General features: G+C 44.6%; 1 protein-coding gene across 1 annotated transcript; it reads right to left on the reverse strand.

Annotated features, from left to right (window-relative positions):
* Positions 1 to 2550: 2550 nt before the first annotated feature.
* Positions 2551 to 12437, reverse strand: LOC121563777 (zinc finger protein 239-like). The gene is made up of 2 exons (XM_045213204.1): positions 11860 to 12437; positions 2551 to 3794 (listed from the first exon to the last, which is right to left on the reverse strand). The coding sequence occupies exons 1-2, from the start codon at positions 11933 to 11935 to the stop codon at positions 2767 to 2769; spliced, it is 1104 nt and encodes a 367-aa protein (XP_045069139.1). The 5' UTR covers positions 11936 to 12437; the 3' UTR covers positions 2551 to 2766.
* Positions 12438 to 14234: the final 1797 nt, after the last annotated feature.

Consider the following 14234-nt stretch of genomic DNA (forward strand, 5'->3'; position numbering starts at 1 on the left):
AGACCGAGTGGTGCAGCGGTCTAAGGTGCTGCGTCTCAGTGTTTGAGGCGTCACTACAGACCGAGTGGTGCAGCGGTCTAAGGCACTGCATCTCAGTGTTTGAGGCGTCACTACAGACCGAGTGGTGCAGCGGTCTAAGGTGCTGCATCTCAGTGTTTGAGGCGTCACTACAGACCGAGTGGCGCAGCGGTCTAAGGTGCTGCATCTCAGTGTTTGAGGCGTCACTACAGACCGAGTGGTGCAGCGGTCTAAGGTGCTGCATCTCAGTGTTTGAGGCGTCACTACAGACCGAGTGGTGCAGCGGTCTAAGGCGCTGCATCTCAGTGTTTGAGGCGTCACTACAGACCGAGTGGCGCAGCGGTCTAAGGTGCTGCATCTCAGTGTTTGAGGCGTCACTACAGACCGAGTGGCGCAGCGGTCTAAGGTACTGCATCTCAGTGTTTGAGGCGTCACTACAGACCGAGTGGTGCAGCGGTCTAAGGTACTGCATCTCAGTGTTTGAGGCGTCACTGGTTCGATTCCAGGCTGTATCACAACCGGCCGTGATTGGGAGTCCCATAGGGCGGCGCACAATTGGCCCAGCGTCGTCCGGGTTTGGCCGGTGTAGGCCGTCATTGTAAAATAAGAATTTGTTCTTAACTGACTTGCCTAGTTAAATAAAGGATCAAAAAATAAAACATTGGAGGCTTGACAACTTCAGAACATGGAGGAAAAAAAATCACTGTGTCTGCCATGATGTTCAACCAACTCCACCGACCTGCTCTGGCGCAGTGGAACCCATAATGATATGTGACAACTTGGTTACAGCGACGCCGTTCTGCGAGGACACCCAAACCAGAGTTGCCACCGCAAAGCCCAAGAGCCTGACCCTCTCTGGAAGTTGGGATATTTAGCCTACCTTGGCTATTGGTTGAAACGCAGGGCCCATTCTAGCTTGGTAGGTAGGCTATGTCGGGGTGGGAAATTGGAAATGTGAATTGGGACAAGTTGGAAGTAATAATGCATTTAGGTTATAGTTTATTGAGATGCATGAATACACCAGACCAAAATCTTGATTTTAAGGCTGTTTTAAAAAGAATTTCCTGCAATTCTACGTGGTAGGCTAATAATTTACGTTCACTACTTATTCAATAGGCTACATCTGTCTGTAGAAACTTTGATTGAGGAAATGATGCCAAAATAATAATACTAGCACTACATCACTGCAAGTCAGATCTGTGGTAGGTCTGTAGCCATGGTGTCTGTGTGCTGCATGTGTTTCCCGCGGGCTTCATCCATCTGAGCAGAAGCCAAAATGCAACAGTCCGGTGCTCATTACGAACAGGGTAAATAAAGGACCTTGAATGACAGCACCGTTGACAACTCCTTTTCACCCGGAGATTTCCGCGCCTCTATTTTGATCTAACAGCTGACCACGTTTAAGCCTTTACATTGTGTCATAGCCTACATTTGGATTAGCCTAATTCATAAAACTGGACTGGATTATTTTACTGCACCATCATTGCAATCCAATGCATGCACGGATTTATGCAATAAACTGAGATATATTGCGGCGCTGTAGATTTTCTGGGGGGCTGTGCAACAGAAGGCTATATCTGTCCGCTAATCCAGGACTAGTAAAGGCCCAGTGCACTACTTAAAAAAATATATACTTTTATTAATGTATCTTTTTTAAATTCAGATTAGTCTGGGGGCGCTGCAGCACCCCTGCTTCCGGCGGCTAATGGGCGTGGACTCTAGCGGCTAATGGGCGTGGACTCTAGCGGCTAATGGGCGTGGACTCTACAAGGTGTCAAAAGCATTCCACAGGGATGCTGGCCCATGTTGACTCCAATACCTCCCACAGTTGTGTCACGTTGGCTGGACGTCCTTTGGGTGGTGGACTATTCTTGATACACACCGGAAACTGTTGAGCGTCAATAATCCAGCAGTGTTGCAGTTCTTGACACAAACCAGTACGCCTGGCACCTACTACCATACCCTGTTCAAAGGCACTTACAGTATCTGGCCACAACTGTATATCATTCATTTGAAAATGGATGTAGCAATAGCAGATTGCCCCTTTAAAGACAAAATCTATTCCCTTAAAGTCACACTCTGTAAGATACAAATGTCAGCATGAGCCACCAACACAAATATAAACAATGGAGAAAACAGCAGATAGACACTTGATGATGTGTAGTGCTCGAGGAATGACACGCAGATAAACACACCCAGAAAGAAAACACAGAGTTTGAAAATGATAATTTAATCAGAGTATTGTAGTATCTAAACAGTTTATGACTTTGCTGACGTTTGCAAATGGTGTGTTAGAGGAAGTTGACTCAGCTTGCCGAAGCATCTGGAAAGCATTACTATAGGGGCCCCCTAAAACAGAGGAGGTCTGTTATGTGGAGGCCTGGGATTGGTCTGTGGGAAAACCACCCATATTATGTTACATATTATAAATACCATGGTTGAAACAAAGGACGGGGAGAATATAACATATTAGAGATTGGGTCAGTTGTTCTCCAGATGTCTGCAGGAGTCTGTAAATTGACGCTGAAATCTTTGATGTAATAAACCATTATAATCAAGGACAGTGTCAGCGGACTTCTTGTCATCACAGCATAATTAGCATCGTTATCTCGACACTACAGTATCTACATTCAAACTGACATACTCCATATTCAGTTCAGGTGTTTAAATAAAAAAACATACAAATGTCTTTTGGAATGCGCTTTATACAATTTGATTTCATGTGCCGTTAAACAAAAGCACAATTTCTCAGTCAAAAATATGAGACAAGTGTGGGAGCAGTATGTGTGTTTTCTCATGAACTTTAAGTCCATTTGACGTGTTATATTCCTTTCCACACTGGGAGCAGTGGTAAGGCCTCTTTCCTGTGTGTGTTATCTCGTGGTCTTTCAGGTGCCCCAACTGGGTAAATATCTTTCCACACTGGCAGCATTCATAACGTTTCTCTCCGGTGTGGATTCTTCCATGCTCCTTCAGTTGCTGAAACCAGGTAAATTTCATTCCACAGTGGGAGCAGTGAAAAGGCTTCTCCCGTTTATGTCTTTTCTCATGCCTTTTCAGGTACTCTAAATTCGTAAAACTCTTTTCACAATGTGAACAGTGGAAAGGCTTTTCTACAGAATGTGTTTGCTCATGGTTTTTCAGGGACACTGATGTGGTAAAACGCTTTCCACACTGGAAGCAGTGGTAAGGCTTCTCTCCTGTGTGTGTCCTCTCATGTGATTTCAGGCCCGATAACCGGGTAAAACTATTTTCACACTGGGAGCAGTGGTAGGGCTTCTCTCCTGTATGTATTCTTACATGATCTTTCAGGGTCCCTGAAGTGGTAAACCTCTTTCCACATTGAGAGCAGTGGTAAGGCTTTTCTCCTGTGTGTTTTTTTTTATGCTTTTTCCGTTGCCCTGACCAGCGAAAACCCTTTCCACATTGGGAGCATTGGTAAGGCTTCTGTCCCGTGTCTATTCTCTCATGTGATTTCAGGGTCCCTGAGGAGGAAAAACTAGTTTGACACTGGGAGCACTGGTAGGGCTTCTCTCCTGTGTGTATTCTCTTATGGGTTTTCAGATGCCCTAACTGAGAAAATCTGGTTTCACACTGGAAGCATTGATAGGGCTTCTCTCCTGTGTGTGTCCTCTCATGTGATTTCAGGTCCCATAACCTGGTAAAACTATTTTTACACTGGGAGCACTGGTGTCGTCTTGCTGGTTTGGACGTCTCTTGGTCTGGTTCCCCTGAAGGACTCTTCCCTCTGTCAGAGTGAGAGTCTAGTCTCTCTCCTGCCAAAGACAGACAGTATTTAGTAAACAGAGAGACCTGGGCCCATATTCACAAAGCGTTTCAGAGTAGGGATGTTGATCTAGGATCAGGTCCATACAATCTAATTCATTATTATATAAAAGTCAATACTGATGCTAGTACAGCACTCTTACTCTGAGACGCTGTGTGGATTCGAGCCCTGAATGAAACCTCCACATGATCAAACTGCCTTCTCTGAGGTTTAATACAGACTAGATCCCTCAATAACCGGAGGTCATCAATTTTTTACAACATTTTTTAAATCCAGAATGATCAAATGAACAAAATGATCAGGCATGGTCTTGATTCTGTCCTCTTAATCATTTGAAAAGAAACGGAAAATGTCAACCAAAATGTCATGAAATCAGACATGAGTTGGTTGTAATTATAGGATATATGATGTGGTAGCAGAGTTCCATCAGCTCAGTCTGTCTTACCTTACAGCTAAAATATTAAGGACCTAATAACACCATTCAGATTTTAAAAAACGAATGACGCAGAGCTTCAATCCTATTTGTAAGATTTCGAATAATATCAAAATCAACCCTTTTGTCTTGATCAATGACCAAGATATGGTGTCTCACGGTAGGGTGGGGTATGCAGAAAGGGTCAACTTTGAGGACCTCTATCTCCTGAATGTTTTGGCATGTCAAATATCCTTCCTTCCGATGAAGTTTCTATGTGAGAATTGCCAGTTTTTCTGTAAACACCATGTTCTGCAGATTGTACTTTTAAAGACGGTCCCTTAGCCAAAAGTGCAAACATTCCCCCATTGAAACCAATAGTCACTTTTTGAAAACGGAACGGAATGGCCAAAATGTAGGGTGTAGCTTAATCGCTACCTTAATCTGATTCTAGACATATCACTCTCATCATCCTATGACCTTCAATGAAGAGGTATTGACGTGCGAACTCCCAAATATCAAACAAGTATCTGATGCAGGGGTCTCCAACAGCTCATAGCTCGCCAAACAATTCCGAAAGTAAATGCAATTTTTCATGTGTTCCATCGCAAACTGTCATAAACAAATCTCACAAGCATCCGACACCGCAAGCTCCCAGCTACTATCTAATCAACGGCTGTTTCTACGTGCCATTGGAACACAGGACTAATGGTTGCTGATAATGGGCCTCTGTACAACTATGTAGATATTCCATTAAAAAAATCAGCCGTTTCCAGCTACAATAGCCATTTACAACATGATTGTCTACACTGTATTTCTGATCAATTTGATGTTATTTTAATGGCCAAAAAAATGCTTTTCTTTCGAAAACAAGGACATTTCTAAGTGACCCAAACTTTTGAACGGTAGTGTATATTGACAGAAAACATACTGCACTACTTTCTCTTGTACACTAAGGACCAGAGGAAGAGTTGACAACATAGTGCACTACTTTCTCTTGTACACTAAGGACCAGAGGAAGAGTTGACAACATAGTGCACTACTTTCTCTTGTACACTAAGGACCACGGGAAGAGTTGACAACATAGTGCACTACTTTCTCTTGTACACTAAGGACCAGGGGAAGAGTTGACAACATAGTGCACTACTTTCTCTTGTACACTAAGGACCTGGGGAATAGTTGCAGGGGAGAGGAGCAGTGGCGTATATTCATGTATGCCAAGGGAAGCCAGGCTTTCCCAAAAAACATACAATCATTTATCTTTCGTCCCTCTGTGTTTCCTTCACTTCCCAAGAGGCTGAATGTATCTCACCGGAAAAAGCATCCGAGCAAGCGAAACAGCGCCCCTCTATCTCTGTATGTGTAGGCCATCTATCTGATGCTGTCGGGTCCGAAAGAGTATGACATTGTTGCCGCCCATAGCATTGAATGCAAGTGAAACCAGCGAGCATTTGTCCTCCCTTGATTATTTTTTAAAATAAAATAATAGCCAATCAGCATTGAGCTAAACTGAGTAAGCTCAACTGTGAATGGTCCTGGCGCACCAATAAAAAGTGTCAAGGAAGCCAGTTTGAATTTGGCTTCACTCCAATCAAATCGCATCAAGAGAAATACGTAATTGACAGACAGATGTTCTGTTCTTGTTGCATCTCGTTGTGTTGTTGTCCTCCGGTGGTTAGCTAGCGAGCTAAAATTGGCCCTTTCCTAAATTAGCCATCGATGGAGATAGGGATTTGTGGTTTTACTTAATTCTCCGTACTGGCCAATGATTATAACGTCGATTCTGATCAAACTATTTTCCAAGATGGCGTAGCAGTGCGGTCGCGGTTTTATTCATTGTCCTAGTGTAAATATCCCGTTTCTTGTTTTTTTTGTCTATTTTGTATATATTTCTCAATTTTTACTTTTCATTCTTTAACTAAATATACTTTCCTGCAACCCGCCTCACCCAACGTGGAAAGGATTCTATTATTTCTTTATAACTTTCATCAAGAACCTTAAGCTGAAACTAGTGTAGCTGCAACTGAATGGCTACTTGCTATTAGTCACCGTTAGCGTCTTCACCATTGTCCGTGGCCTACACTATCCACCAGCCAGCTCTAGCTCTAGCCTGGACAATTCGTCGGCCAGTCTGCACAGCGTGCTCTCGACCCAGAGCTTATCGGACTTTCTGCCGGAATCACTGGACCCTAGCGCCGGATCATCGCAACCAGCTAGCTAGCTGCAACCTGTTGTTGGCTAATTACCATTGCCCTATAGCAAGCACCAGTTAGCCTTGAGCTAGCCTCAGGCCCATCTCCCGGCTATCTACCTCTCTGTCAACCGGACGGGACCTCCTAGTGTTGACACTGAGCCCCGCCGATCTAACACGACTGGTTTGCCGGCGAAATCGTCTGATGTGGTTTCAACAGGCTTCCCGTTGCGGCGACCACGAAGATCCATCTGCCAGCCCCGGTCCGCTAGCACACGCAAACTACAACTGTGCTCCCTGCTAGCTGTGCTGAAGCACCAATTTGAACTGCTCTCGGACTCACATATTGCTGTTCACTGGACCTTATGATCACTCAGCTGCACAGCTGATGCCTGCTGGACTGTTCCTTTACACGGTACCCTGTCCTGTTTATTCTGTTTAGCCTCAGCCCAAACTTTATCGCTATTACCAGTTGTTGTCTTAGCTCTCTCTAATAACACCTGTGATTGCTTTATGCCTCTCTCCCATGTCAATTATGCCTTGCCTATTGCTGTTTGGGTTAGTTCTTATTATACAATTTCACTGTAGAACCCCTAGTCCCTCTCAAACTGCCTCAAATAGTTCCTTTGTTCCACCCCCCATTCACGCCGAGACCGGCTCAATCGGTGCCTCCAGTGATGCTATCTCTTTCATTGTTACCCAACGCTTAGGGTTACCTCAACTGTACTCATATCCTTCCATATCCTTTTCTGTACATAATGCCCTGAATCTTTTCTACAACGCCCGGAGAACTGCCCCCTTTATTCTATGTACCCAACGCACTAGAAGACCAGTTCTTAAAGCCTTTAGTCGTATCCTTATTCTAGTCCTCCTCTGTTCCTCTGGTGATGTAGAGGCTAACCCAGGCCCTGTAGCCCCCAGTATCACTCCTACTCCCCAGGAGCTATCATTTATTGACTTCTGTAACCGTAAAAGCCTTGGTTTTCTGCACGTAAATATCAGAAGCCTCCTTCCTAAGTTTGAGTTATTCACTGCGTTAGCACACTCCGCCAACCCTGATGTTCTAGCGGTGTCTGAATCCTGGCTTAGGAAGGCCACCAAAAATTCTGAAATTTCCATCCCCAACTATAACATTTTCCGTCTAGATAGAACTGCCGAAGGGGGTGGAGTTGCAATCTACTGTAGAGATAGCCTGCAGAGCTCTATCATACTATCCAGGTCTGTGCCCAAACAGTTTGAGCTTCTACTTCTAAAAATCCACCTTTCCAGAAATAAATCTCTCACTGTTGCCGCTTGCTACAGACCCCCCTCAGCCCCCAGCTGTGCCCTGGACACCATATGTGAATTGATTGCCCCCCATCTATCCTCAGAGTTCGTACTGCTTGGTGACCTAAATTGGGATATGCTTAACACCCCGGCCATCCTACAATCTAAACTAGATGCCCTCAATCTCACACAAATTATCAACGAACCTACCAGGTACAGCCCTAAATCCGTAAACATGGGTACCCTCATAGATATCATCCTGACTAACTTACCCTCTAAATACACCTCCGCTGTCTTCAACCAGGATCTCAGCGATCACTGCCTTATTGCCTGCGTCCGTAACGGGTCCGCGGTCAAACGACCACCCCTCATCACTGTCAAACGCTCCCAAAAACACTTCAGCGAGCAGGCCTTCCTAATTGACCTGGCCCAGGTATCCTGGATGGATATAGATCTCATTCCGTCAGTAGAGGATACCTGGTTGTTCTTTAAAAGTAATTTCCTCTCAATCTTAAATAAACATGCCCCATTCAAAAAATACAGAACTAAGAACAGATATAGCCCCTGGTTCTCCTCAGACTTGACTGCCCTTGACCAGCACAAAAACATCCTGTGGCGTACTGCATTAGCATCAAATAGCCCCCGCGATATGCAACTTTTCAGGGAAGTTAGGAACCAATATACACAAGCAGTTAGGAAAGCAAAGGCTAACTTTTTCAAACAGAAATTTGCATCCTGTAGCACTAACTCCAAAAAGTTTTGGGACACTGTAAAGTTCATGGAAAATAAGAGCACTTCCTCCCAGCTGCCCACTGCACTGAGGCTAGGAAACACTATCACCACCGATAAATCTACAATAATCGAGAATTTCAACAAGCATTTTGCTACGGCTGGCCATGCTTTCCACCTGGCTACCACTACCCCGGCCACCAGCTCTGCACCCTCCGCTGCAACTTGCCCATGCCCCCCCGCTTCTCCTTCACACAAATCCAGACAGCTGATGTTCTGAAAGAGCTGCAAAATCTGGACCCCTACAAATCATCTGGGCTAGACAATCTGGACCCTTTCTTTCTAAAACTAGCCGCCGAAATTGTCGCAACCCCTATTACTAGCCTGTTCAACCTCTCTTTCGTAACGTCTGAGATCCCCAGAGATTGGAAAGCTGCCGCGGTCATCCCCCTCTTCAAAGGGGGTGACACTCTAGATCCAAACTGTTACAGACCCATATCCATCCTGCCCTGCCTTTCAAAAGTTTTTGAAAGCCAAGTTAACAAACAGATCACCGACCATTTCGAATCCCACCGTACCTTCTCCGCTATGCAATCCGGTTTCCGAGCTGGTCATGGGTGCACTTCAGCCACGCTCAAGGTCCTAAACGATATTATAACCGCGATCGATAATAGACAGTACTGTGCAGCCGTTTTCATTGACCTGGCCAAGGCTTTCGACTCTGTCAACCACCGCATTCTTATTGGCAGACTAAATAGCCTGGGTTTCTCAAATGACTGCCTCGCCTGGTTCACCAACTACTTCTCTGATAGAGTTAAATGTGTCAAATCGGAGGGCCTGTTGTCTGGACCTATGGCAGTCTCTATGGGGGTGCCACAGGGTTCAATTCTTGGGCCGACTCTTTTCTCTGTGTATATCAATGACGTCGCTCTTGCTGCTGGTGACTCTCAGATCCACCTCTACGCAGACGACACCATTTTGTATACATCTGGCCCTTCATTGGACACTGTGTTAACAAACCTCCAAACGAGCTTCAATGCCATACTACACTCCTTCAGTAGCCTCCAACTGCTCTTAAACACTAGTAAAACTAAATGCATGCTCTTCAACCGAACGCTGCTTGCACCCGCCCACCCGACTAGAATCACTACTCTCGACGGGTCTGACCTAGAGTATGTGGACAATTACAAATATCTAGGTGTCTGGTTAGACTGTAAACTCTCCTTCCAGACTCACATTAAGAATCTCCAATCCAAAGTTAAATCTAGAATCGGTTTCCTATTTCGCAACAAAGCCTCCTTCACTCATGCTGCCAAACATGCCCTCGTAAAACTGACTATCCTACCGATCCTTGACTTCGGCGATGTCATTTACAAAATAGCCTCCAACACTCTACTCAGCAAAATGGATGTAGTCTATCACAGTGCCATCCGTTTTGTCTCCAAAGCCCCATATACTACCCACCACTGTGACCTGTACGCTCTTGTTGGCTGGTCCTCACTACATATTCGTCGCCAAACCCACTGGCTCCAGGCCATCTATAAATCACTGCTAGGCAAATCCCCGCCTTATCTTAGCTCATTGGTCACCATAGCAACACCCACCTGTAGTATGCGCTCCAGCAGGTATATCTCACTGGTCATCCCCAAAGCCAACACCTCCTTTGGCCGCCATTCCTTCCAGTTCTCTGCTGCCAATGACTGGAACAAATTGCAAAAATCTCTGAAGCCGGAGACACTTATCTCCCTCACTAACTTTAAGCATCAGTTGTCAGAGCACCTTACCGATCACTGCACCTATACACAGCCCATCTGAAATTAGCCCGCCCAACTACCTCATCCCTATATTGTTATTTATTTTGCTCATTTGTACCCCAGTATCTCTATTTGCACATCATCTCTTGCACATCTATCATTCCAGTGTTAATACTAATTGTAATTATTTTGCACTATAGCCTATTTATTGCCTTACCTCCATAACTTGCTACATTTGCACACACTGTATATATATTTCTGTTGTATTTTTGACTTTGTTTTGTTTTACCCCATATGTAACTCTGTGTTGTTGTTTTTATCGCACTGCTTTGCTTTATCTTGGCCAGGTCGCAGTTGTAAATGAGAACTTGTTCTCAACTGGCTTACCTGGTTAAATAAAGGTGAAATAAAAATAAATAAAAAAATAAAAAAAATAAAAATAATAATTTATACATTGTGTCCCTGGCCTGAGAGGATGGAAGTTCAATATGTAGCTAGATGTAGAAGGCTAATGTTAACTGGCTAACGTTGCCCATGAAAGGAAGTTAGGCTAGCGAGCAAGCATTTTAGCCAGGTAGCCTAGGACAACAAAAAAATAAAAACATGTACTGTATTAAAGAGTGCTAGACCATTTAGTCTACATGAAAGAGAGGAGGATGGCATTGGCGTTTCTCTACAAGTAGGGTGAGTCAACATGTTTTTTCTACTTGCACGAACGCATGCATACAGAAATCAGAAACATAGACAGCCACATGATATTTAGCTTACGTTGACTGGACTAAATCGTTTTTGGTATCTTTTAGTTGTCACTGTATTAGACCAAACATAGGTGATTTGATGATGTTGAAATGTTGAAGTTGAAATGGTGCTGGAATAGTGGAGGCAGCTCCTGTTTTCTTTGCGACTTGCGGTAACTCTCTGTCGTTCTAAATCAATAGTTGTTTAGTGGTACAAAAATGTCGGAAACGTTAACTTGCTTGACCATGCTGTAGGTCATGTAACTGTTTGTTACATGCAATATGCTTTGTGGACTTCACCAGACAGAGGTTGCGCTCCGGTTTTGTGATGAAACAAAGGTGTGGTTGAATTTATTCTGCCACTGTCTTCTTATTGTCTCTGCCTTTAGGCCTATATATATATATATATATATATATATATATCACGGTCCTGAGGCATATGAACTAACAGGTTATAGAGCAAACAACGCAATTATCACAACACATAGGTTGTAATATGGCTTTTTCCCCCCCTGGTTCCCCCAGTGATTTTACCCACGCACCGCTCCTGGAGATTAGAAGAGAATAAAGAATGTGTCTAATTGAAAGCTAGAAGAAGAAAAAGAGTAGCTACCGACATTTTTTAAAAGTAGCTCTCATGCTTGAAAAGGTTGGAGACCCCTGATCTAACGTGAAAAACAAATTTACGGCGGTAAATTATTGTGTAGACCTGAAGTAGAATGCCATTTTAATAGCACACATTAGTTCAACAACTGCATAGTGTCTATAGTGTGGTCCTCTGTAGCTCAGCTGGTAGAGCACGGCGCTTGTAACGCCAAGGTAGTGGGTTCGATCCCCGGGACCACCCATACACAAAAATGTATGCACGCATGACTGTAAGGCGCTTTGGATAAAAGCGTCTGCTAAATGGCATATTATATTATTTATTATTATTATAGTGTGCCCCTGTTTAAGATTGAACTCACTGGTGTTAATCAGATCTCCAGTCTCTTCTTCTTCTTCTTCTTCCAATGTGACAGTAATCTCCCCCTCCTCCTTCATTTCAAAAAGTCATACCTCTTCTTTCAATGTGACAGTCATCTCCTCCTCTTTCACTACAAACACAGTACCCTCCTCTTTCACTCCGAAAACGTCTTCCTCTACCGTAACATCCCGTTCTTCTTCTTTCACTGTGATAGCTTCCTCCACTTCCTCTTCTTTCACAGTAAATTCTTCTTCTTTCACGTAAAGTTCAGCGCGGGAGTTTCTTTCTCCGTCCAACAGACCTCATTTTCTTTAGCAGGGGGAGAGTAACTTAGTGAGCTCATAGTAGGGGACGTGAGCTAGCTAGCTAGTTAGCATTAGCGACTAGCCTAGTGCTGGGCTAACTGAACAAGCCAGATAGCTGACAACGTAAATATGAAATTAAATGGATTAACTAGTACATACATATACAGTGTGTTTAAAACACTGAGGTTAATATACACAAAAATGGTCCAAATAGCTTCAATGTTTTGGTTTTATGTTTGCTAGCAAGTTACCGAGAAGGTAGTTGTTGTTGTTGTTGTTGTTGTTGAAAAAGAAGAGTCCCGTCCACTAGATTTTACGTCACGCAAGAATCATCACCTGAAAGACTCACATCGCCATCTGCTGACTGGAGTGGGAAACGCAGTTTAACAAACAAAAACAATTCTCGCAAACAATGTCAAAACAAATAATTGTAGAAAATAACCAGATATGTTTTCTCTTACTTCTTACAGATAATCATTTCCTCTACGCAGATGTAGAAGCTGAATAGTATGGTGGCTAGTGGTGCGCGGGTCAGCTGATTGTTCACCCGCAATTGCAAATAACCCATCCCCAACCGCAACAGCCCGATTATATGTGATAAAGTGGACATCTGAGGCACGTACACGACCCTAACTCGCTAATATAGGAAATATGCTGTAGACTACAGTCAGAGACTGCGGAATTATTTATTTATTTTTTACAGGGGGTGCAGGATATATTTTTACCTGCTTTAGATGTTTCTGCTTATAATTCTCGACATTTTGGTAGGGTATTTGTTAGTAATCTTGTCTATAATTAGATACATGCAGCTTCTCTTCTGTCATTATGTTGCCCTAGAAGGCAAAATAAACCCTTGCTCACCATAATAATGTCACACATCGATAGAATGAATGCTTCAATCTAGTTTGAATCGTTAACGTTTTCTCTGTCATCTCTGCTTCTTTCGCGGAGCAAAGACGTTTAGGGACTTGGGAGAAAATGCAATAAAAAATTTAAAAACGGGAAAAATTTTATCTGCATCATTTCCAAATGCCATCAGTTTGACCGGTTGTAAGGACATAGAAAGCTGTGAAAACGAGCCAACCTGTTTCTGCTAAGATTGCAGTTCGGCTAGGATGCATATTTTATGTGCTTGAAATACTGTCACGATGCAGACAGACGACCAGAGGACCACAATTGCGTCACACCAGAAAGTTTATTAAACTTAAGGGAAAAGGGAAGTAGGGAGTGAATGAAGGCTCCAGGGGTAACAGGGATCCCGTCCAATGCGCTGGGTCTGTGCCCCCCCCAGTGGCAGCGATGCGTCCTATGAAGCCGGTGGTGGGTGGTCCAGAAGTCCTGGGGGGGGGGGAGACACAGACACAACAGGGCGGAATGAAACCAGGCAGCAGTACAGTTCAAGGGAAATCCAAAATACGTAGTAGCAAGGCAGAAGGCTGGTCAGAGTTACCGGGATTGAAGAGTAGTCAGGAGTCGTAATGGCAGAAGCAGGTCTGGATCTCCTGAGGCAGAAGAGTATCCAAAAACAGGCAGGTCCGGGGTCACAAAACCAGGGTGAGCCAGAAGCGCGAGCAAACAGGTTCCGGGTGTGAGCTTTGCAGACGATCTGACACCGGAGAGCTGAAAGACAGGGCCTTAAATACTGGGAGAGGTTAGTGGGTAATGCAGCGCAGCTGGCAGAGTAATTAGAGCCGAGCAGAGCAGGGACAGGTGGAGCTAGTTAGGCTGAGTAGAGAGAGGGAGGTGAGCAGAGTGGAAGATAGTGGAAACAAATTAAGGTGGTAACCCGGTGGAGTGAGAGGGCTCATGACAGAACCCCCCAAGGGACGGCCCCAGAAGTCCCAAGAGCAACACCACGCCGGGCGGGAGGAGGGGAGCCGGAGGAGGGCTAGAACTCCTCCGAACGGTCCCAGTGAACGTCCTCATCCTCGGAGGAAGCCGGAGGGCCGTGGTCGGGAGATGGGACAGGTCCCGAGACAGGATCAGGCACAGGACAGGAAGCCGAGCGGGCCGGACGGTTAGGGACCCCTCTGGGGCGGCCCCTACGGATTGCAGGTTGATCAGGATGCCG

Source organism: Coregonus clupeaformis, unplaced genomic scaffold (genome assembly GCF_020615455.1).
Source record: "Coregonus clupeaformis isolate EN_2021a unplaced genomic scaffold, ASM2061545v1 scaf0087, whole genome shotgun sequence".
NCBI classification, from domain to species: Eukaryota; Metazoa; Chordata; class Actinopteri; order Salmoniformes; family Salmonidae; genus Coregonus; species Coregonus clupeaformis.